Source organism: Siniperca chuatsi, linkage group LG19 (assembly GCF_020085105.1).
Source record: "Siniperca chuatsi isolate FFG_IHB_CAS linkage group LG19, ASM2008510v1, whole genome shotgun sequence".
Taxonomy (NCBI): Eukaryota; Metazoa; Chordata; class Actinopteri; order Centrarchiformes; family Sinipercidae; genus Siniperca; species Siniperca chuatsi.
This window is the reverse complement of record NC_058060.1, coordinates 20,213,199-20,236,811: the sequence shown is the minus strand read 5'-3', so window position 1 is coordinate 20,236,811 and position 23,613 is coordinate 20,213,199. Positions and strand designations below refer to the sequence as shown.

The following is a 23,613-nucleotide window of genomic DNA, read 5'->3' as shown; positions in this document are numbered from 1 at the left end:
AGTGTCATTTTGATGACAACTGTGGCACATGCGCTGCATAAATCAACTAAATAAATCCTGATTAAATGAGCAGCCTGCATTGAAGGAAGATGCGTGGTAATGAACGGATAGAATGGATTTTAAAGTGGCACGTCTTAATGATGCACCAGATATTTACATACGTCTGTAAACCATCTGTAAGTAATTATCACGTCTGTATTTATGTACAGCACTTTACAATAAGCCAAAAGGTTTCTTTGTCCTTCAGTTCATATTTATTTGTAAAATAAAGTGTTGATCATTGAAACATTTGACTAGTTAAATATATGACACAAACATTTTATTGACTGATAAGAACACAAACAGTTATCTACAATGACGATGAGTTTTCTAGCCTTACAACAGTTGGAATATACGGTTTCTTTTTAATACATGAACTGAAAATACAAAGTTACAGTAAACATGCCTTTTGATAAAAATATCTTTACAAAAAAATGTACATTTCTATACAACAGTTGTCAGTTACACATCTCTACAAGCCCCACAATTCTGGTTAAAACCTGCATTCCAACAAACTGTCAGTATATTATTTCAGCATTTTTTTCAACTTAATAAAATTTTTCTTTCAGTCTATTGATATTTGAAATAAACATGATAAGGACTATTTACAGGGCAAACTAAAAGTGAGCGTTGAGCCAGAAATGTTTAAAAGTGACCTACATAAAATACAACAGTTAAAAGCAATGAGTTTTTTATTTTTTATTTTATTTTTTAGTATTTTTGCAAAATATTTATCACATCACCATACTGCTCATTAAATAACGGGCTACCAGCAAAAAAAGATAAACATGTAGCAGAGCCATTTCCCTTAGACATGTTTTTGGATACAAAAATAGTGCTAAATATTACACATTATCATCATTCACCAGACACTTATTTTGAATGAGCTGCAGGACAGACGTTTTATTTTATGTACTTTTTCCAGGCAGCACTGCCAGGGATGACTGTTGTGTTCATGAAACTGTGCAAGGTGACCATTCCTTCACATTCAATTAATTCTCTGTTTAAAGGGTCAGGTCAGCCAAATCACAAAACAATATTTTCTTACTTACCCCTAGTGGTTTGGTTTTATTTGTCCAGGTTTTGTGCTAGTAAGATACAATAGGGGTGAATAGAATTTTGTTTATGGTGTTCAAAACACTGAACAATTACATATACAGTACATAAAACTCCATTATTCAGGTTATTAATCCAGTTTTCATGGGAACCATTTTCTACGCAAGGTCAAATAAAATAGTGAAATATATCTACAGAGGAATGTATGGATCTCTGAGTAATTAGGACACTGTTTCTGAAAAGAAACAATGCTGTTGAATTTTTCAAATGCCTTCAATGCTTCAAGTGCCACAAATGATATTTATTTTACCTTGATTGCACTGGGGTGGCTACAAGTCTCAGGGGCAGATATCTCAAAGCCTGTGCAAATAAAACCACAACTATCTGCTTGACTAGACACAACTAGGCTTGTGTTTTTTTGTGTGTTTTTTTGTAATTTGAGTGAAATAACTCAATTAACTACCAACAGTACTGAATCCAATGATTCAACTTTTACATAAATTAAAAAGGACTTCTACTGATATTCAGTAAGTATAAGAATAAAGTTATTCCAATGACAAGAGGCCTGTTTGCTTTCATGCGTGAGGAGTTAAGAGTGCAGTCACAACTGGACATTCATGCTTCTTTGCGCAAATTCAAGTAAAAGAGGAACAAGTTCAATCTGATTGAAATTTGACACTGAAACTGCGAAGCTCTCCAATGTCCAGCCAGTTTAAGAGAGGGGGTGGAATTGACCTCTCATTCAGGAAATATTGACTGTTTATTATCACTGCACAGTGAAGTTAAACAAGCAGCAGAGAAGGAGAGATGTTACTTGGCTGCAGTGAGTGCAAGGACAATGATAAAGGTTAATGACAGTAAAGGGTTTCATAAGAAGTTGTTTGCTAGCTCCCGCAGTTTATGCTTATAACCATATCTACGCTATTTTCTGTCTCACCTGCTTTTCGCCACACCATGCAAGTGAATTTTGGCTGGCGAAATCCAGTCTGACTGCACATTTAGAGGTGTTAGGAACTACAGCTAATATATACCAGGTGTGCCAGCTGATTGCTCAAAAACATGAATTACATCAGCACTATTAAACTTGTTTGAATAGTGGTCTAAAAGCTTTTAAAGGGCTGAAGTTGTTGACATAATGTTGGCTGATACACATCAGCTTAATTGAAACTACTGACCAATCAGCTGGCACACCTGCTGCATAAAAGCTTGAGACAACAAACATGCCTATGTCACTGTTTGGAGTAAATTTACTCTGTTAAATATAGGGAAAAAATGGCTGCACATGATGTGAATAATTAACAGTAGAACATCCAGTCACTGGTGACATAATTCACTTTGCGGCAATTTATTTATAATGAGGTTAATTATAAATTGCTCAGCTGAAGCTAAAGCTGCCTTTGAATTTTTCGCATGTTAGTAGCTCCACATGGCAACAGTGTAACCGAGTAATCTGAAGTGGTAGTAATCATGTACATCATGTTAGTAAACTGCACCAAATGAGTGGACAAATCATTCCAGTGCTGGCCAGTTGTGCTTTATCTGACCACAGTTTGAACTTTACTTTAATGGGCATTTTATTACAAGAGTAATGGAATACTGTTGGTATTGTCTCACCACTTATTTAGGTTGTTTTAAGGCAGCATAAGCCATTGTGTCACATTAGATTATTCCATATTTATTTGGAAATTTAAGCGATCTGGATCACCTAATTAGATAACATCAAAGCCTCTCGCTCCCTTGCCTACATAATACAGAATCAATGCAGGATGCAGAGGGAGATAGTGGAGGAGAAGGAGAAAGGGCGTTGGCTCCTGAACAGCAGCAGTCCATGTTGGGATGCACAGGCTAAGCAGGGAGCAGCGCGTTGAGACGTTAGGGCACTGCTCCCTGGCAGGAGGCCTGTGCCACTGTTGGCTCTCTACCACAGGAAGCTCTTTCTGCTTCTGAAACTTGGCAGGAGTAGGGATATATGATGGAACAGCCCCACAGGGCATTTGTGTGATAAATGGATAAAGCTGGATAAAGTTATGCTCACAGCTACTGGCTTATGTATGAGTCAAATCCGAACCAGACGGCACTGATGTTTCATTCATTTTCTGAATACAATACTGCGGTCGCAGATTGTTCTGTCATTTATTCATTTGATTTTTGAACAACAACAGAAATTCATTGAAAAACAGTTTGTGAAATTACAGCGCAAACACATTTCATAAAAAGCAGCAACAATTTGATCAACAACATCATGTTCCCTTCTTTCCACGTAATTAAATTTATAAAATCAGAATAAAAAACATTAATTTCTTTCCCTACCGTTAAATTTTTTCAGGAACAGGATTAGCGCATGATACTGTCAGCGTTTTGCAATGAAATATAAATTGCACGAGGCAAACTCAGGCCAATGCATTAAAATGGGTCTTGAGTACATTTTCTTTAGAGAGCACATCACATTCGGTTTGTGCTGCACAGTTGGGCATCTAAATGTGATTCAGCATCTCTTGAACAGAACTTACAGTCCAGAATGGGTGTCTTGGTACCTCAGAGATCCTTTTCTGTCTCTCCAAGGTGATGATGAATTCTAATACCACCGACCTGGGGTGTCTGCTGCCTCATCCTGAAGTGATAAAGGAGAAAACTGATGAAAACACATAGTACTGTGTCTCCTCCTCAAACATGGTGGCTATTTATAATGCTATAAATCTGATGAGGATTAGGCTGAGTTTTAAAGCTTGTCCGTTTTGAATGGCCTCAGAAATATCTTGGAAAGTGCAGAAATATTTGCTGGTAGCTGGAGCTGCCTCCCTAATCCTTCTGGACATGACTTATTAAGGTCTTCTCACAGTGATTTTCTATCCTTGGTAGGCCTGCAAGCAAAACATTCATATATCCTCCATAACGTTGAGTGGGATTTTCAGGTTTTTAAATGTATGTGCTGTGAGGAGGTTTGGTGAATCTGCTACTGAAATAGAATTTTTAAAAAGGCAGACATATGGAAAGGAAATGGAAAACTCAAGTGTAACGTGTGGTTTCTTAAGAGGTGGATAGAACTAGGACACTAGACGCCTGGACAGGCAGATGGGGGAAAAAGGTGTGGTGTTCACTATGAACATTTTTGCTAGTACGTACATAAAAACAACTTTATAGCAGTGTTCATTTTGACAACAAAAACTGTGACAAAAATATTTGTGTTGATCTTTTAGCCACGACAAAAGTGAGAAACTAAAAAGTAACTCTGAAAACAAAAACTATGATTATTACAATTTGGGTAAGTGAATAAAAACTAAACGAGTGAAAGAAGAAAGTATTACTGTTTTAATGCTAAGTCTCATTCAACCACCTGCATGCATTTGCAAATGATACATTGTATGCTCCGGAGTGGTAAAACACCGCCCAAAACTATCTTCTTCAGAAGTTGATTTAGCTGCTTGACTTGTCGCACCAATAACAAATCTTTTTAGAGGAACAGGTCTCTGACTGCAGTGTTAGCAGAAATTACCAGCTCTTTGAAGGTAAAAAGGAACAGATTTATGGATTAAATGCATCCACAATCCCACTAGAAATTGAACAAGAAGCGGCAACTAAACAGCTTGGACACAAAAGCATGCAGGCAAGCACGCTAACATTTAGAAAAAGATAAGCTAATGCTAACATAACATTATCAAAAGGCTGTGGATGTAATGTTATCAACACTTTCAGTTGGCTATCTTTCGTGTTATTGATAAGTGCTGTCCACCATCTAAATCTTGTAGTTTGCTACAGGATTTTAGGAATTTGTCTTAAAGAAATAGTTTAACTATTTTTGGAAATACGCTTATTGGCTTTTTAGGAATTAAACAAACATGATATAACGTGTGAATTTGTGAGCTTTAGAGGTGCTGATAAGCAGATTTTCTTACCTTTGGATAGAGTCAGGGCAGCTGTTTCTCCCTGTTTCCAATCTTTTTGCTAAGCTAAGCTAATTGCCTGCTGGCTCTAGCCTCATTTTTAGTGAACAGACTTGACAGTGGTGTTGATCTTATCATATAACTCTTGGCAGAAAAGGAAGTAAGTGTATTTCCCGAAATGTCGTATTATTGGTTCAAGCTAAACCTTAACAGAGAAGAGTCTATTACCACAGGGAGTGAAATAGATCATTTGTGTGTGAACTATTTCAGTCAGGTATAAACAGGAAAACAGTTATTTTTCTGCCAACCTCGCAATAGACTAAACGCCCCCTGTAACCATGGTAACTGTACACATTAAAGATGGTGACAGCCTAAAAAAAAAAAAAAAAACATAAGCCATAGACATTAAAAATGCATGAATAAGACTAAAATGTCACTGGTGAAAACTTGACTAAAAAGTGTCTTTAGTGTTGACTAAAACTACGAAACAAATGAACAAATGACCAAAATGTGACTAAAACGAATTTACATTTCTGTCAGAAAGACTATAACTAAATCAAAACCAGGTACCAAAATGAACACTGCTTTACAGTCTCTAATGAACAGAGCCACTTTTTGGATTTCCTTTGCTCACCCAGAAGCAAAAGAAGACTAACAGATGCTGTTACATGTAACAATGTTACATCAACAGTCTGTGACTCATAAACACAGCTAAGCACCCCTGCTATGAGGAGCCAGCAGGCACAGAGCCAACTGATGATGTGGCTGCATCATTACCCACACCCTGAGAGGCGAGAGACAGGAAACTCTTTACCTTGGGCCTCACCATTCATACCCCCTTCCACACAATTCAATTAGATCAATATTGTTTATGGGCAGTTCTGGCCCATTGGAATGCCATTATTGCTCCCTCTGTTGAGTTCGGCATTAGCTGCCCTTCAGTGGAGCTGGTCTTCCAAATGTCAAAGAACTTATGACTTAGGAGATGATTAATGAATGTTTAGAGATGCTCAAGGCACAGTTCCGTGGTTACGGCTTTTAAGGAGGACTAGATGTAAGGCCTTTAATGAGGACTGGCTGCAAGAGCCTCCAGGACCTTTGGCAATCTTGTAGAACAACCTCACAGCTGCTGTAATGGACACTTGGATTTAGCAGAAATTCAAAGCTCTTACCTGATCTCAGTTGTCAATATCTGATACATGGTTCTCTATCTGAAAAGGAGAGAGAGGAAGTTAAAATCAAGGATACGATGTAGCGTTCTAAACTGAGCACTGAGGTTGTATTTAATCTTTTCTAAAGGTCATGGCTGACATACGCCCAACGAGAGCAGCCATGCCAACCTGGTGAACAGTCTTTGTGGTACATGATCACAATCTGTGATCAATGTGACCTTCAGGAAACAAATAAATCTCTTCCACCACGTCTCTGAAAAATAATGTCTTCTATTAGTGAGAGCACCAAGCTTTCATCAAGGATAGCATGCCCATGCTCACCTGGTTAATGGCTAATAAATATAGCATAATAGAGAAAGCATGGTCAAAAGCATGGCCACACTGCACAGCTGAACCCAGATGAAAGCAAGGCTAATTACTCGGATGTCAACGCTTAACCTGAAAATAATCAATAATCTAATATGGAGCACTGTGGGTGTTTTAAAGCCCTCAGATAACTGCAATTAAACCAAAACATCATTTCATTTTAAAGTTAAAGGGTAAGACATTTGAACACAGCAGTGTAAAGACAGGGTTAATCACCTTCAGGCCAACATTTGCTGGTTCCAGCTTGATATATGAAACTTGCTGCTTTTCTCCAAATCATTTTTAAATGGAATATTTTCGAGAAAGAAAACCCTCTTCATACTGTTTTACATCCACCATTTCATGGTCAGATCCATACCAGACCATGGAGGTTCAGTCTTGAGTCCTCTGCTTTAATTATAGCCTGTAAGTATGTGTGAGCCTGTGCCTGTGTGTGGGCTTGTGAAGAGCCTTGCCTCCACTGTTTTAGCCGGGGTCAACAGGGAGAAACTGTCAGTCCAGGCGCCCTCACCATTCACTCATGTGGAGACCCGCTCTCTCAGATCTGTGGCCATGAATAATTCTGGAAAATTAATTTTCAGAAGGCGAAGACTGTCTGCCCACTTGAGATCTCCCGAAGTGCCTTGTTCTCTCCCTCCCTGTCAGCCCTGTCAACTGTTTCTCTTACCAGATGGTGGCTGCCCTCGTCGTCGTAGTCATCCTCCCCTCCATCGGTCATCTCTCCCGCCTCCACGTCCAGTGCTCCCTCACCGGCATCCTCCCCAGAGTTTTCAGCCGTCTCTGACACAGACTCCTCATGCAGGGAGTCGCAGTTGTCCTCATACTTTCTCTGGGCCTCTGAGTGAGAAAGGAGGGCACATTGTAGCAGAAAAATGTATGTGGCTGCCTTTTTCTGTTTTCAAACTCTGCAGAAACAAAGCAAAGTGTTGCCCCCACTAGCGATCCCTAGAGGCTGCGCTGCTCCATACACTCGACTGGACACAAGTTGTTTGACCTCATGAAGTTACCAAGTAACATACACCCTACCCTGTCAACACCAAACATTCTAGACTAACTTTTCAGTCGTCCATCTAACAGAAAAGACACACTACCATTTTGACCAATGCAGCTGTCTACAGCAGCTGCCAAATTCTTGTATTTCACTCAAGCTTTACAAGCATAACTGCAACCTGAAGCATCTATTCTTAGCTTTCCACTTAACCCAAGTAAGTACATGATTGAATGGAGTGAGTATAGACACTGATTGAGGACTGCAGCTGCTCATGTGCAGCTTTCGTTGTGTAGGCAAGGTGTCAGTGCTCTATGCTAAGTGAGGCTAACATTTCTGGAATTCCACTAAATGCTAGAATTTTGTTCTGACAGAAAGCGAAGCGAATTTTCATCTTTTGTCATTCGCATGAATTTGACTGTTGGACCATTTGTATTTATTTGCCCTAAACAGCCAACGTACCAACTGTACTACTTGACACTATAAACAGTTTCTTTTCACTTTATTTCATTTTAAACTTAAACCACATAATGTTGTTGAACAATGCATATGCTGTATTTTCCTGAAGAACACAAAGAAATGATCAATCTTGGTGACGTCTTTGCAGCCGGAGCTTAAGATAAAACACATTAAATCTATGGTTCTATGCTGTTTTCTGCATCTTAGAAACATTTCAAAGATTGGACAATTTCTCTCCAAAAACCTGGAATTCACACCTTCATTATGGTTTCTTCTTTTCAGCATCTGCTGCAAAAATTATATCCTATTTACAGCAAATTCAAAACTCTGGCTACCCGATGCTTTTCAAATTTATTCCGAAAGCTTACGAATTACCTTTTGAAGCCCTGAGGGACACAGCCTCAAGTTATATTCAAATACAGATGGGAAAGACCAAACATATCAAGCATATAAAAGCCCAAGATGGTTACATTTTTATGGTAAATTACCTTAACTGGCTCTTTTAACAAATTTTGGCCTTTACATTTTACATATTTCTGCATGCCACTGGCTAATTAGTGTTAGATATAAAACACCCATCTCCTTCTGACCAGAAAACATTGGATTTTTCATTGTTAACTCTAGTGTCCAATTTAGTTTTCAGTCTCACTTCAAACTAATCACACAACAGTTTGCCTGGAGGTAGACCAAGACATGGTGTGATTTATTTGGTGTTCAATTGTCATGGAGTTAAATAAGAAAATGCTTCAGAGTTTGAATGAAACATTTCAAACAAAAATTGTATCATGCACAACATAGCATAAAGTCTGAATGACCTTCACAGTGAGCTGCTCTCTGAGACTGTCCCGTAGTGTAGGGCATCTATAAAGACCTCTCATATAAACTGAGTCAGCGTGGCGTTGACACCTGTCTGCTGTTATGATGGAGAGCTCTACTGCTCTTATCTCCCACAATGTCACTAAGACTTATGGCTAGTGTGTGCTCTTAATTTCCCTCCCTCAGTGGTCGGTGTCCTTTTCCCTTTTCCCTTTTCTCTCCCGGCTAGCTCTTATTGTGTTTCTCACCAGACTCTGCTCTCTGCTGCTTCTCAATCTTCTCTAGGCGTCCCAGCAAAGAGTCGATCTTCATCTTGATCTGAGTCAGCTCCCGTTTAATAGTCTGAAGCTGGTCCGTCTTCACTGCTGAGGAACAGAAACACAGAAACTGATTAATTTATAGCTACTTTAAGTTGGGTTTAGTTTGTCCTAATTTCATTTGTACACTAATTTTAGTGATGCTGCTTCATACAGTTTATCACAGACTGCATGCTGTCAGCTGTTAATGGATATCATATCATCACTCTGAGTCACACTTTCCTCAGGGAAGAACATCTCAATCTGGCCAACTGAAAAGTTACCCTGCTGAAACTGTGGACCTGCTGCTTTCAATTTGAAGATTAGTGCACAGCTTACGCCCACCATGCTGTGCAGTGCTGCTCAAGTTTTGCTCAATAATGACAGTATCTGAACAAAGTGTATGTTATCTTTCAGTTGGCATTAGATGATTATATAAAGAATGGAGATTGTTTACCCTTTAGGATAGTATCTGCTTGGTTGAGTGCATATTATAAATGTCAAGTAAAAGCCTTGTGTCTTAAAGTTCTAATCCTTAAGATTTTCATGAAATCAAATCCTGTATAACTTAGTCTTTATTTATTTTAGCAATAGCGATTAAATTGCCATTCTATTATTACCTCTCTACAGTATATAATAGTTTTCATTGTCTTGGGCAGAGATCGGCTTTCCCGTACTGGATGCAAATTGCCTTCACATGCACGAGAAATTCAAAGGGAATGATGTATGTATGTAATGTATGTAGTCTAGAGTTATGGTTCTAAATTTTATCTCACTGACAGGGCTCAACAATAAGGATTGTGCAATTGCCCAGGGCAAGTAAAATGCCATGTTAGGCTAGTAAATCTACTAACTCACTTGCCCTATTGGGTAAGTGGTAAAAAGAATTAAACACAGTTTTTTCTGGAGCTGATAAGGAGTGAGCCATCTTGCTTCCTTCTCATCTTTGTTGAGAGTTGCACAAGTGCAGTACCGATCGGGAACTGAAAAAATGGCGGCGGGTAAAGACAAAGTTTATTAGCTGAAGCAGAAGCGAGCATTTCAATTATCCCAGAAACATGAATTTAGTTGGGTGGCGTTAGAGGATGTGCGCGAAACTCCAACTATGTATTGTACAGTTTGCCGCAAGTTTGAGAGCAAGGTGGATAAAATGGGGTAGTTTTTCCAAAGGCACGCTAAGTTTCTGAAAAATGTCACTGGAGTGCCATAACAAGAGCCGACAGCATCTTGCATGCATGGCAGCTAAGAGGGCTGCCAATAACCCCTCCTCCAGGGCCTTGCAGGTTTAAAGATTAGACATGGCAATTAACTTTAATATTTGTTGTTATTTGATAACTACTAATAAATAAAACAATTTGTATAGGGGAAAGTAAAAATTGACTTTGGGCAAATAGATTTCTGAAACTTTTTTTTTTTTTTACATTAAACCCTGCATTGATATCAGGCTCACTTTTTACTGTTCACTCTCCTACAGCCATATTATAGCTGTATTAAGTTACTGTTAACGCAAATTGATCATTTCCTACTGTTACAGGAAACTGAAGGTATTTTTATCTTCGCTGATGCATCAGTTGCTCTTCTTTATTTCTGATAAAGTAGCTGCTCAAGGACTGACCAGTAACCACAGGTGTCCCCAAATCAACCAGGACAGAAATCTTATGGATTATAACTTGAAAAAAATGTTAAAGAGTTTCATTTTAATTAAACATAGATTTTTTTTAGTATGATTGTCAATGCATTTGAGTGTATTATTGAATTTGAAGAATTCTCTAGAAAACTGTAACCATGTTACTGGTCCCAACAGAATAGAACTGCTATACAATTGTAAATTCTTAAGATACCATTTGAACTAACTGCAGGGTAAATGAAGACAGTGTTCAATTGGTACACTTGCTTAAGTAATCAAATTAATTGGTAACAATCTAGTCTTTCATTCAGTTGAACATACAAAAATGTAAAATTATTCTACAGGCAAGCATACAATCAAAAATATGTTTCCAAATATAAATTAATATTGACTTAGGTTTATAAAGATTTCAGTTTTTTCCAGTCTTTAAGATTATAGCAGTATTTTAGGGAAAAGTATTGAAATTTGCTGCTTATAAACTCAACACAAATAACTTTCCAAACAACTCTCTCAGAATACAGTCTCTGTAGTACCCAACTGCATTGTTCTTTCCATAAAATAAAGCATTATCAAATTGTCTCAACACAGAACACAGCTGAAATCCAAACAGCAAATTTAAATGTAACAAATGGAGTACAGTAAAATGTTCAAATAATTGAATTGCAGAGAAAAATATACATATACAATATAAAATGTTATTTTTGCAGTCGAAATGTGAATAACCAGTAGCATTTATTGAACATAATGCAAAACAGTACTTTTGTCTTTTAATCCAGGGTTGTTAAAGAAAGACTAAAATTAAAAGTACCAAAAATATCTTTTCACTTTATTTCATTTTTTACTTTTTCATTTTCAGATACCACATAATGTTGTTGAACAATGCATACTGTATTTTCCTGAAGAATACAAAGAAATTATCAATCTTGGTGTCAGCCTAAGGTTAGATAAACACATTAAATCTATGGTTCAATGCTGTTTTCTGCATCTTTACGCTCAGAAACATTTCAAAGATTGGACCTTTTTTCTCAAAAACCTGGAAACTGTTATTCACAACTTCATCATTTGCAGACTGGACTATTGTAACTCCCTGCTCTCTGGCATCTGCAAAAAGTTTTAATACAGTTTACACCACATTCAAAATTCAGCCTCCTGGGTTTTAACTGAACCAAAGAAAGACCAAATTTCACCAATCCTCCAACTTTACCTGATCATAGCCTCACTAACAGTGCCGCATGAGAAACAAGGGGTACAATTTGCCCTGCCGCAGCTTCTGTTTACTGCCTCATGAATATTTGCTCTCCCCTTCTTGCTTTGCTCTCGATCTTACACTCAGTGTTCACTCGACAATACATATATCAGCTTTGGGTAAATGAAGCGTAATCGTATCATGTCAAAGTTTGAGTCTTAACCTTGATATGTCATATGCAAATAACTAATCTGCTGAAAATAAAAAATAAAAATTTCATCTGAAGGACGTCACCATTAATTCAATCTGGCCCGTCTCACGGTTGCTGAAACGTGTACTCCTTAGCAGCTTGAACTGAGCAGATTAAAGAATTTATACCATAAAGTAATAAGATAATCTTATTCCTTAACCCATGGCAGCTGAAATGTGTCATCTTTTTGAGAGGAGGGGAAAAATGGAAACCAGAAGTTGAGGAGAAAACATAAAATTCTCTTTGACACTTATCAGATTCTGTCAGGGCTGGGAAGAGGATGGATGAGCGCTTGGTAAACAAACCCACGAGTTCCTGTAAAGCTTCAGCTGGAAAATCAGAGGCAGGAGACGCGCACAGAATCAAAACATTACTTGTCTGGTATCATGTCTGCATGCGACTCTTTGCATTTTGATGTGGTGTGGGTGTAAATATACATCAAAGAAACTAACAGAGTGTCTGTACGCTATTATGTATGCATGTATGTATGCATGTATGTATGCATGTATATGCATTAAACATAACCATCTGTGGTCAGAAGATGTCAGTGCCCGATAATAAATTCTCACATATTAGCTCACTGTAAACTAGATTCCTCAAAAAGGACATTTTAATCTTTCACTAGAATTCTTACTGAAAAAACAACACATGCTGCCCAGGTAAGATCCAATGCATACTGTGCGGTATTTGTAAATACTTCTTCCAAACGGAGCAGGATAATTAATGTGTGCATGAGAAAGAGAGAGAAAAGGGGTATCTAATGCCACACTGAAGGCCATACATAGATAATACGTGTGTGGAAATTACAAGAATGAGTCTCATGTTATTTTGTAAAGAGGCCATCAACCCTTAAGCTACAGAGAAGCAGAAAATCAGCCTTTCTGGAGGGGCAAAAAAGGGGAAAACAGTGGATATACAATGATATATCGACAGTGGGATACACTGAAGTGTCTTTATCGCCTTCTCAGTATCACCTGCTTCCAATTTGTACAAACCAACATCCATGAATGTGCCCACATATACACTCACTTCCTTATTCCAACATTATCTGGGCTCGCTCTGGCCAGCTTACTAGTCGTCCTTTGATGATAAGAAAGTGTGGAACAGTTTCTAATTTATCGCCGCCTCCAGGCCCTTTTCCTTTTGTGCTATCAGTCACATAAGCTGCAGAGAGAAAACATACACATCCTAATCCAACATCGTTTCATCAACCCAGCATCTTGAAATAGCTTGGGTTAAAGAAAAAGGGAGGAAAAAAGCCATTGTTATTTAATAAGAATTTGGAAAGATTTAGGGAATGAGTAATGGATCTAATTTTAGGACCTCATGATGAACCACAAAAACTTTATCTTGGGGATCGTGAGGATCTCTTGAATCACTGGTCTATGAAGATCAGTTTGGACATGTGAACATTAGGGGGATTCTGTGAGCCAGAATTTTAAAGACACATTGGAAGGAAACCTGATTTTTGAACCATTTTTATAACTTTTTCGTGTACCAATGTACACCTACTTAACAAAATGCAAAAGACACCTGTACATGATGTATCTGTTTTATATCAATATCTGAAGCTAGAATACTTTTTAAACCCCCCTAACATGCAGCAGCATGCAAGTACGGGGGTTTGTTACATGATTGGGATGGCATCCTGGTGAATTCTCAACTTTACATCGTTTGAAAGCACAACGCCTCATGATTCTATCAGTGGAAAACATTTTGAGATCCTAATATCACTGCGACAAAACTTGCTTATTTTGTAACAGGAGTGTTTACAAAACAGAACAAAAGGTGAGAAGAAACCTTACATCTTTACAATTTTAATACTTCTGTAAATAGGGTTGTGTATGGGGCTTTTACTAACAAATATTTTAAATAAATAATTATTTATTAATATACTTATTATTCTTTTGATGAATTGTTTGGTCTATAAAATGTCAGAAAATTGTGAAAAATGTTGTGAAAAAGTTTCTAGTGCCCATGGTGTTTTCAAATGTCTTTTTTTTCCCCCTCTCTTTTTTTTTGTTCAATCAATTGGCCAAAACCCAATCATATTCAGTTTAGTATCATAGAAGATTATAGACTAATCATTGCAGCACTAGATCAGTATCACAAGACCAATTCTGACTTTTTGATAGTGAACAAAAACTACTTTATTTTGAGTATGTCAGTTTTGGGCTCGTATTTATTAGATATTTTGACAGTTGAGTAAAAGAAAGAAAGGTTATGTTAAGAGAGAAGGACAACAATGAAATGTGCGTAGTACTCATACTGCATGCACTACATTCACCATGTAGCTCTTAAGGGGTCACATACAGTATTTAATTCAATTGTGTCCCATTCTCAATGCTGCCTCTGACTTCACAAGGTAGAGCACAACTTAAAGATTCATTCATCATTCAAAGTCTTTCCTTAATAGCCAAATAGGCCAAAAGCTAAATCCCGTCTTCATAAACTGACAGTCCACATTGTGTGCCAAAGAGGGTTTAATGTGGAAAACACAAATCTATCCATCCTCATGATCCATGCTGTTTCTTTTTTCCCCCTCAGGTGAATTATTACTTGTACAGGCCAAGTGGTTCAAACTGCCCACACTAACCCACCATGTTGTTTGGACAAGCTAACCGTATTTTGCTGTCCAATTTATCTAGGCCAAAGTCAATACAAACTGTGATTTTTCACAGTACTGGCAGGGGCAAATTAGTCTCCCAAACATACAGCAGTACTGCTTAGACAGAGGAGAGAATTCATTGACTCTGTCCAAAAAGAGGATGGGAGATGGGCTTCGCCCCCCCCCCCTTCTCTATAATACCAACTGCAACTGGGTCCTCCTGACAGACCTTACCAAGCTGCTCGCGCTGATAACACCGGCCTAGACAGGCAACAATGAAACAAACACTGTAGCCAATTACACAGGCTACGGATAGAGACTTGCGTTTACGAAAACACAGCTGACCACAGCTCCACTGAGATGGCCCCAATCTTACATTAATTACATTTAGGACGTTATAATGCATCACCAGTTAATCAGAGGACCAAATGTGATCCAGATGGATCCTGGGTGACAGGAATAGCACTGTTTGCTGAATGGGTGCTGCTCGCAAAGCTCGGATTATATTTGTGTTTGTGATTTAGTGTTTTGCTCTACATTGCAGTGTGACTTGTCCTGAGCTGCTGGAGTGAATTAAATAGATTTTTACTGTGGCGCAGCGTAAGTAGCAGAGCTGAATCATGCCACCGCTTTTTCTCTCAAAGCCATAGTTTTGCATTAAACCTTTGGTTTTTGAAAAGGACAGAATTCCATTAGCGTAATTAATTAGGCAGTGTTCTTTTGAAAAATAAAATAAAGTAAAAATCGAACTAGTCTAATGTGAACACATTAGAAGTAAAAAGCACCTTATTGTACGTACGTTTGAGCCCAGAGGAGGAGGATGATGTGGGAGGTCTGGAGGATGAAGAAGAGGAAGAGGAGGATGTTTTGATGGGGAAGGATGTCTTCCCACGGCGGGAGGAGGGAGCAAGCACCCTGGAGCGTTTGAGGGGGATCACGGCTCTGGGTGGGGGGGCCACTCTGCCATGGTAGTCAAAAAGCCTCAAGAAAAGAAAAACCCATAATATTACATTTCACTTCTTACACTTTTTCAGTCAGTGTCTTTTCTAAGAGGCCCTATAGCATTCAGAAAGTTTCCATCTACTAGAGCAAAAAGGTTTTTCCGTTTATTTCTCCATCACCTCTTTCAAAAGCCTATTATCTGTTCCCAGTATTGTATTTCAAGATAGATTTTCTATGGATTTCTCTTGGGTTCTTTCTCTAAAACGGCACACATAAAACAAAAAGACAAACATTACAGTTCAAATCTACCCATATCCCTATTTCTGTACAACTATCCAGGCCATTACATGTATGCAAATAACCCCTTCATGTATCTTTTTACAAGTGAAGAGGATGAAAAGAAGAGGGTGCTAAATGTCAAATGAAGGTGTCAGCTTTGACTGTTCTCAGTGACAGCAAACGTCTGTCACGGCTCTCAACAACTTTGACATTTAGAAAATGCCTCAACAGATAAGCACTCTGATCACTGGCGGATAAATGAGAGAGAAAACAAGTGTTCCTTCATCAGTATGTTCGAGTTGCATGCTTGAGCTGTTCAGCCATTTTGACAAGTTGACGATTTGAAGGTGCCTCTGTGCGAAAGTTACTGAATTACATCTGACAAGGGGAAATTTTTAATGAGTCATAAATCTAAAAGGCAAGTCCTACTGACCGTTTGCTAAACCTCTCCCCTGAACCATGATTGGCCAATCATAGCTTAGCAGCCATAACTAGACACACCAGGTCTGTCAAGTTTTTTTATTTCTCCATGTTACTACATATAGGGCTTTAGCAAAAGCAACATTTAAAAAGCTTGGAGGGTGGTGACTTTTTTTAGCCTTTCCAAAACCTAAAAACAGAAGAGAAAAAGTGTAAAGGATGGATTAAACAGTGTTTATCTGCTTTGACTTAACCTGCAAACCTGCAATCGTTAGCATGTCCACCTAACTAGCTCACTACAGTAGTAACACATAGCAGGTAGTAACTGTTACTTCCAAGGCCAAGGAGCACATCATTAACTAACTACATTAGTTTGTGGGGTTACAGTACAAACTAGATTAAAAAAAGCACAATTTACAACAAGCACATCCACTGTGTAGTATTTCCCCACTGTGTGGTAGCCGGTCCTGGAAGCTACCAGAGTTTAGGATAACATTGGCAGCTCTGTGTTTTTTATTGAATTTACACTTTACAGGTTGCCTCAGATAGTTACGTTTGCCAAATACATCGGTTAATGGTAAATCTGCTATTATTGTAAACTCCATATGTGCAGTGAGAGAACGGAAAGCTTGACAGGCGTAGCGGTAGTAGCTAAGGGGGATGGGGCTTAGCTAACGCTCAATTTTTTCCTTGTTTAATCCCAAATTTGATAATGTGAATAATACATACCTGCTGTAGAAATCATCCCTGTAGTACTCGTAATCAAATTCATAACCACTATGAGAGAGACAAACAGAGACAGAAGGGGGAGGAGGGCGCAGAAAGACAAGGAGAAAGAGATAAAGAGCAAGAGATGGTTTGTATTAAGGTGAGCCATTTTGGATCTGTCAAAAGTAAGCAGATCAAACTCAAGCTGTTTTGACTTGAATGGACACGCTCTAGTTTATGCCTAAAGCTCACTGCAGGTTAAGCAGCAATCCTAAGCCACACTGGCATGCAAAGACCACAGATCAACAAAGAAAAAAGTTTCAGAGGGGAAATACAGTAGGAGAATGAAAGAAAAACCTTTTCTTAGACCCTGGAGAGGAAAATCTATGTTAAGTACGTGCTCAGGATGGCAACTAATTTAAAATTCAGAGAGAGAAAAAAAATAAAGAGAAGAGGAGCAAAGAAAGAGCTGTTTTGAAACGTTGCTATTCTCACAGGAATTTTAAATAGGATTAATGCATTACTATTTCAATTTAGAGTCATGTAGTGTTGATTTTTGCCTCTCCTGTTCCCTAATTACCATATTACATCCTGGCTGTTTTCAGCTGCAGCTATAAATGCAAATAAGGGTTTATAAAAACACAATGCACAAACTAATAAATTAGTAAAATAAGATGTGCAATGCAACAAGCCAACAATTCAGAAAAGAGAAAATTGGTGGGAATACAAGCGTTGCTAATGGACAAACTATCAGAATACACACACACAAAAAAATGTAGTGAATAGAAAAAACATGTCTGCCTCTGTCACATTAGACTGCAGTAAACAAGCACTGCTTTGATCTGTTTGTGACCAGGAGATGTGTACGGGGCAGAAAATCAGGGTCATGCTTAATGAAGCTTATACAACAACATCTCCTTTGAGCTTTACAGGCCTGTGCCGAACATACTCCAGTCAAGGCTGGGAAATGTGAAGAGCATTCAAAACTCAATTAGAAATTCAATATTCAAAAAAAAAAAAAAAAAAAAAAAAAGAAAATCCACCCAAAAAAAAAAAAACCTAAATAAAAAGAACATTATAGAAATCCTCATATTCTAAATATTACTCCACATTTACATCAGCGGGAGCAGCAGGATATGAAAGATACTATTTATGAGAGCTGTACATTTGCATGTAAAGGATTATGTTGTAAGGAAGGCAAATCTTACCTATAAACAGCTGAGAGCGGCCGTTTGGAGCCTGCTTTAGGCCTGTATGGCTTGGGCTCACCTGCCATGTTTATGTCTGCAAAAATATACAAAACACAGACAAAATCACTTGTCATTCATTATTTTACTACAGTGAACAGCCTTTACATAAATCATGCATAAATAAAGATTTAATGGTAATACTTCATTTAGCATTTATGAGCAGTAAATAAACAATTATAACACTTAAAGATGTTCTTACAACTACAATAAGTGTTTTTTTAATTAATAATAATAATAATTATAATAAACCACTCCTGTGAAGCATCCGCATTGGAAATATTATTGAAGCAAAGAAAGAGTGAAATAATTTGACTTTTATCCAGTCTGAACAACTTGATTTGATTGACTTTTTAGATTTTTAGAATTGAAAATGACTGAAGTTGAGCAGGTTTTTGAATATTGGACAGTTTAATTTGAATCTGAATTTCATGAACCTGAAAAAAAACAGAACAATCAGGATTGATCCGATGCGCATTTATACAAGATGAACACCATAAGCCACAAGGAGCATTATCCCCCATGGAGGAGAAGGCTAGAGGCCAAGATCAAGGCAACACGGAGAGAAGTTCTCAGAGTTACAGAAAGGCGCAAGGAAGATAGGGCTACCTAAGAAATACAACAAGCTGTCTATACCTGAGGCACTGGAGACTGCCAAACAATGACTCACAGATCTGGCTACCTGCCTGAAGAGATACACGGGAGAAGCAGAAGCCAGGATAATAAACCGGATGTTCTCCACCGAACCATCCGAAGTGTACTCTCGGTGGCAGGGTAATAACACAAGAACAGGGAATTGGTAATACCAGGGGAGCCAAGCACCAGCTACTGGTCGATAGAGCAGTCACTCGAGACTGCAAGACTATGCAGACCAACCTGTGTACCGCCTGGATTGACTACAAGAGAGCCTACGACTCAATACCACATACATGGATACTGGAATGCTTGGAAATGTACAAGATGAACAGGACACAAGATCAACAGGAGCTTTCATCAAGAACTCAATGGGGCTCTGGAAAACTCTAGAAGCCAACTCAACTTGTACAAGTCACCATCAAGTGCAGCACATACCAAGGTATGGTAAGGTTGCTGCATGGGCCTGAACCCCCTCAGTCAGACCATCACAAAGAGTGGCTACGGATACTGGTTCCGAAGTGGAGCAACTATCAGTGACCTTCTCTACATGGATGACATCAAGCTGTATGCCAGGAATCAGCAAGACATCGATTCACTGATCCACACTACCAGGATCTACAGCAACGACATTGGAATGTCATTCGGACTGGATGTGGAAGTGTGGTCAGATGGTATCAAAAAGAGGGAAAATGATCAGAACAGAGGGGGTTGAAGTACCAGAAGCCAGCATTGCAGATGTTCAGGACAGCTACAAATACCTTGGGATCCCGCAGGCAAACGGAAACCACGAGGAGGCAGCAAGGAAGTCAGCCACAGCCAAATACCTACACAGAGTAAGGCAGGTCCTGAAAAGTCAGCTGAATGGGAAGAACAAGATCCAAGCCATCAACACATACACCCTGCCAGTCATCAGATACCCCACTGGTATAAACTGGCCAAAGGAGGAGACAGAGATGATAAAGACACTGATAAAGACAAGGACCCTCCTCAGAATGCACGGAGGGTTTCATCCCAAATCCAGCACCCTGAGACTAAGCGGAATGAGGGAGGCCGAGGATTAGTGAGTGTCAAAACCACTGTCTAGGATGAAACAACAAAAGGAGTACATCAGGAAGATGGCCCCAATGATGAACTGCTAAGTAAATACCTCAGGCAACAGAACCCCAAGGATGATGAGGAGGATGAACCATCATGGAGAGACAAGCCCCTGCACGATATGTACCACTGATAGATAGAAGAAGTGGCTGATACCTACCAGTGGTTGGAAAAGGCTGGACTAAAGGACAGCACAGAAGCACTAATCATGGCAGCAGAAGAACAGGCACTGAGGACAAGATCAATAGAGGCTGGGGTCTATCACACCAGACAGGACACCAGGTGTAGACTGTGCAAATATGCCCCTGAGACAATTCAGCACATAACAGCAGGGTGTAAGATGCAGGCAGGAACAGCGTACATGGAATGCCATTACCAAGTGACTGGCATAGTGTACAGGAACATCTGCCGTGAGTATGGGCTGGAGGTCCCATGGTCAAAATGGAAGACACCTCCTAAGGTAGTAGAATGACTGAGCTAATATCCTGTGGGACTTCCAGATCCAGACTGACAAACTGGTGATAGCTAATGAACCAGACATTGTGTTGATCGACAAACAGCAGAAGAAGGCAGTGGTGATAGATGTAGCAATCCCAAGCGACAGCAACATCAAGAAGAAGGAACACGAGAAGCTCAAAAAAATACCAAGGGCTGAAAGAAGAGCTAGAAAAGATGTGGAGAGTAAAAGCAACAGTGGTGCCAGTGGTAATCGGCGCACTAGTGGCTGTGACCCCCAAACTGGGAGAGTGGCTCCAGCAGATTCCAGGAACAACATCTGAAGTCTCTGTCCAGAAGAGTGCAGTCCTAGGAACAGCTAAGATACTGTGCAGAACCCTGAAACTCCCAGGTCTCTGGTAGAGGACCCAAGATTAGGTTAGGACCCAGGTTAGTGCGCATGCGCCAGCCCGCATGCTGCCTGTTGCCTGTTGCCGTAGCTCCGTCTCGTCGTCTTACTTTTTCCAACTTTTAACTTTCCTTTTTCTTCCAAACTTGAGTAACTTGTGTGTAAGTGTAATTTAAACTACGCTCAAGAACACAAGAACACTCAAGCTGTTTACAGGAAGGGCCAGAGCCGCCTCTATTTTCTGGGGAGGCTGAGGTCCTTCAACATCTGCCGGACAATGCTAAAGATGTTTTATGAGTCTGTGGTGGCCAGTGCTATCCTGTATGCTGTTGCAAGATGGGGCAGCAGGTTGGAGGTAGCGGACGCTAACAGACTCAACAAACTGATCCGTAAGGCCAGTGACATTGTGGGGGTGGAGCTGGACTCTCTGGCGGTGGTGTCAAAGAGGAAGATGCTGTCCAAACTACACACCATCTTGGACAGTGTCTCCCACCCGCTCCATGAGTGCCACAGGAAGTCATTCCTGCCCATGGCCATCAAACTCTTTAACTTCTCCCTCTAAGGGTTAGTCTGTATGACCCTAGGTCACTAAACTGGACATTGATCATTACATCTCTGCCATAATTGAATAATTGTTCAATATTCTGTGCACTACTCCCGTGCAATATTAGTTTTCCCATGTTAGTTTTTCTTATTTATTGTTATTGATATACCTCTATTACTCTCGACAGTACACACACCTCTGCTTATTACTTATTTTGTTACATTGTATTATTATACTGTACTATCATCATCATCAACCGGTAAACCCACTTGGTACTTGACACTTAGTTTATCTTATACTTATACCGACCTGATACTTAATTTATTTTCTGACCTGTTTTTATAGTGTTTTATAGTGTATCATATTGTTTTCTAGTACTTTCTCCTGTGTGCACTGACGTAAAGGTGAGCTACTGTAACAAAGAGTTTCCCTACGGGGATCAATAAAGTATTTCTGATTCTGATTGAGGATGACACATACCACCCCACGGGGGGTGAGAGGGGGATTTTATTTTTTTCCTATATCTCAAAAAAGGATCAGATATCTTAAAAAAAAAAAAAAAAAAAAGGAACACTAAACTCTTATCTGAAAAACATAATTCCACACTCTGCCAACTCGCACATACCAAAAGCGATGAGTTCACCATAACATTACATCAAAATTTTCCCGCTTATGGGCGTATTGGGGGTGGTCCCAGGGTATAAAAGTCAGTAGCAAATATCGGATCAAATTCACAATTTATTAATGATGTAATGTTAATCAGTTATGATTTGCTAAGCTAAACAAAGCATTTTATTAAATGTAATTCGATTTACACAAATGTGTACAAATGTGTGTTTAAAGCCCTTCTCGTGTCAGTGGACGCGCTGAATATCTTCCAGCAGGGCAATTCAGCACCACTGCTGGAAAAAAATCCTAGGGGAAACGCTGCTATCAACACCAACATTTCCTAAGCTGCACTGTAATCTAATTTAAAAGCAGAGAACTGTGTCAAACTTCCTTTCTTCAAAAATCCTCACACAGAGCAACGGCTCATGATGGTAGTGATGGTACTGCATATAGCTCAAAGCAGTGCCTGAGCACAAGGGAGCATAAAAAGAACTAGCCTACTTCATAATAAAGTGAGTTAAATATCACTTCAAGCTCTCCGGAAGCTCTGTGCCATTTCTGCTGTAAAACTGAACTTTTCATGTGACATTTAAATAAGCAACACACAAAGCTGCAGAACTGTACGACACATTCACTAATGTCAAGGTGCATTGTGAGAGGCAATTTCCCAAGGCAAGACTGGAGACTTTGCCACTGTGCACTGGAAAGATTACAAAATGAAATTCTTGTTGGAAGACAGGAGAGAATCCTTGAAAACATAAAAACAATGAAACAGACTCCCAACAAAGCTGGATGTTAGGGGAGCTTTGATTTATAGCCGGCTGTTCGTTCTTTGTGTAAAAAAAAATGTAAAAAAACTGTGTACAGTTTTGTGACCAAGCCAGTCAGTGATGCAGAATTTTTCAAATTGCTATCTGTGAATTGCCAAGGGTGTTGCAAGGTCCTTGTATTTTCTTCATAGTCTGAGTGGCTTCTGGGAGAGGAGCCAGTGAGTCAAAATATGCAAGTAAAACACTCCAGAAAAACAGTCCAGAAACTTTATGGATGTGGACGTTAAGCAGAGAATAGTGCATGAGAATACCACCTTTAACTGAGCTTTGGTATTAAAAGTATCATTCTTATCCTTATCTGAGGTCAGGTATGAGCTGTACAAACATTATTCTCAAAAAAGATGAATAAAAAGGACACAAAGGATTATAAAGAATATCGATCGCTTAAGGCAAAAACTGAGAAAAAAAAACTTAAATACTTTCTGCATAGTCTGACCAAAGGCAGCAGAATCCCACCATCTGCTTTTTTATATCATCTTTGATGTCACACAACCTTTTGCAAGCATCTGCATGCTTATAAGCTGCAAGGTGATCACAAAGGCCATTTCATAACTGGCAGGATAAAAGTTTAAGACCGTTTAAGAACAATACACCCATCAACAAGGTGCCCTTGAGAGACTAAACCCAACTCTCCTCTGTGTCATGAGCTCACTCTGGATGAGTGCCTCATAGGTACATACAGTAGATCACTTTAAAGGCACTTTCTTTTTTTTTC

At 39.1% G+C, this 23,613-nt stretch overlaps 1 protein-coding gene across 2 annotated transcripts in view; it reads right to left on the bottom strand.

Moving 5' to 3' along the window:
• Positions 1–302: 302 nt before the first annotated feature.
• Positions 303–23,613, bottom strand: part of LOC122866784 (RNA-binding Raly-like protein) — a 100,909-nt gene continuing 77,598 nt past the window's right edge. Inside the window, exons 3-9 of one of the 2 annotated variants that reach the window (XM_044176892.1) lie at positions 18,302–18,377; positions 17,115–17,162; positions 15,544–15,725; positions 9,026–9,142; positions 7,182–7,351; positions 6,149–6,187; positions 303–3,706 (exon numbers count right to left, since the gene is read on the bottom strand). In XM_044176892.1, the coding sequence (XP_044032827.1) occupies positions 6,155–6,187; positions 7,182–7,351; positions 9,026–9,142; positions 15,544–15,725; positions 17,115–17,162; positions 18,302–18,377 (626 nt within the window). In that variant the 3' untranslated portion in view covers positions 303–3,706; positions 6,149–6,154. The remainder of the gene's footprint in view (positions 3,707–6,148; positions 6,188–7,181; positions 7,352–9,025; positions 9,143–15,543; positions 15,726–17,114; positions 17,163–18,301; positions 18,378–23,613) is intronic. The other variant, XM_044176893.1, reaches the window with a different exon arrangement.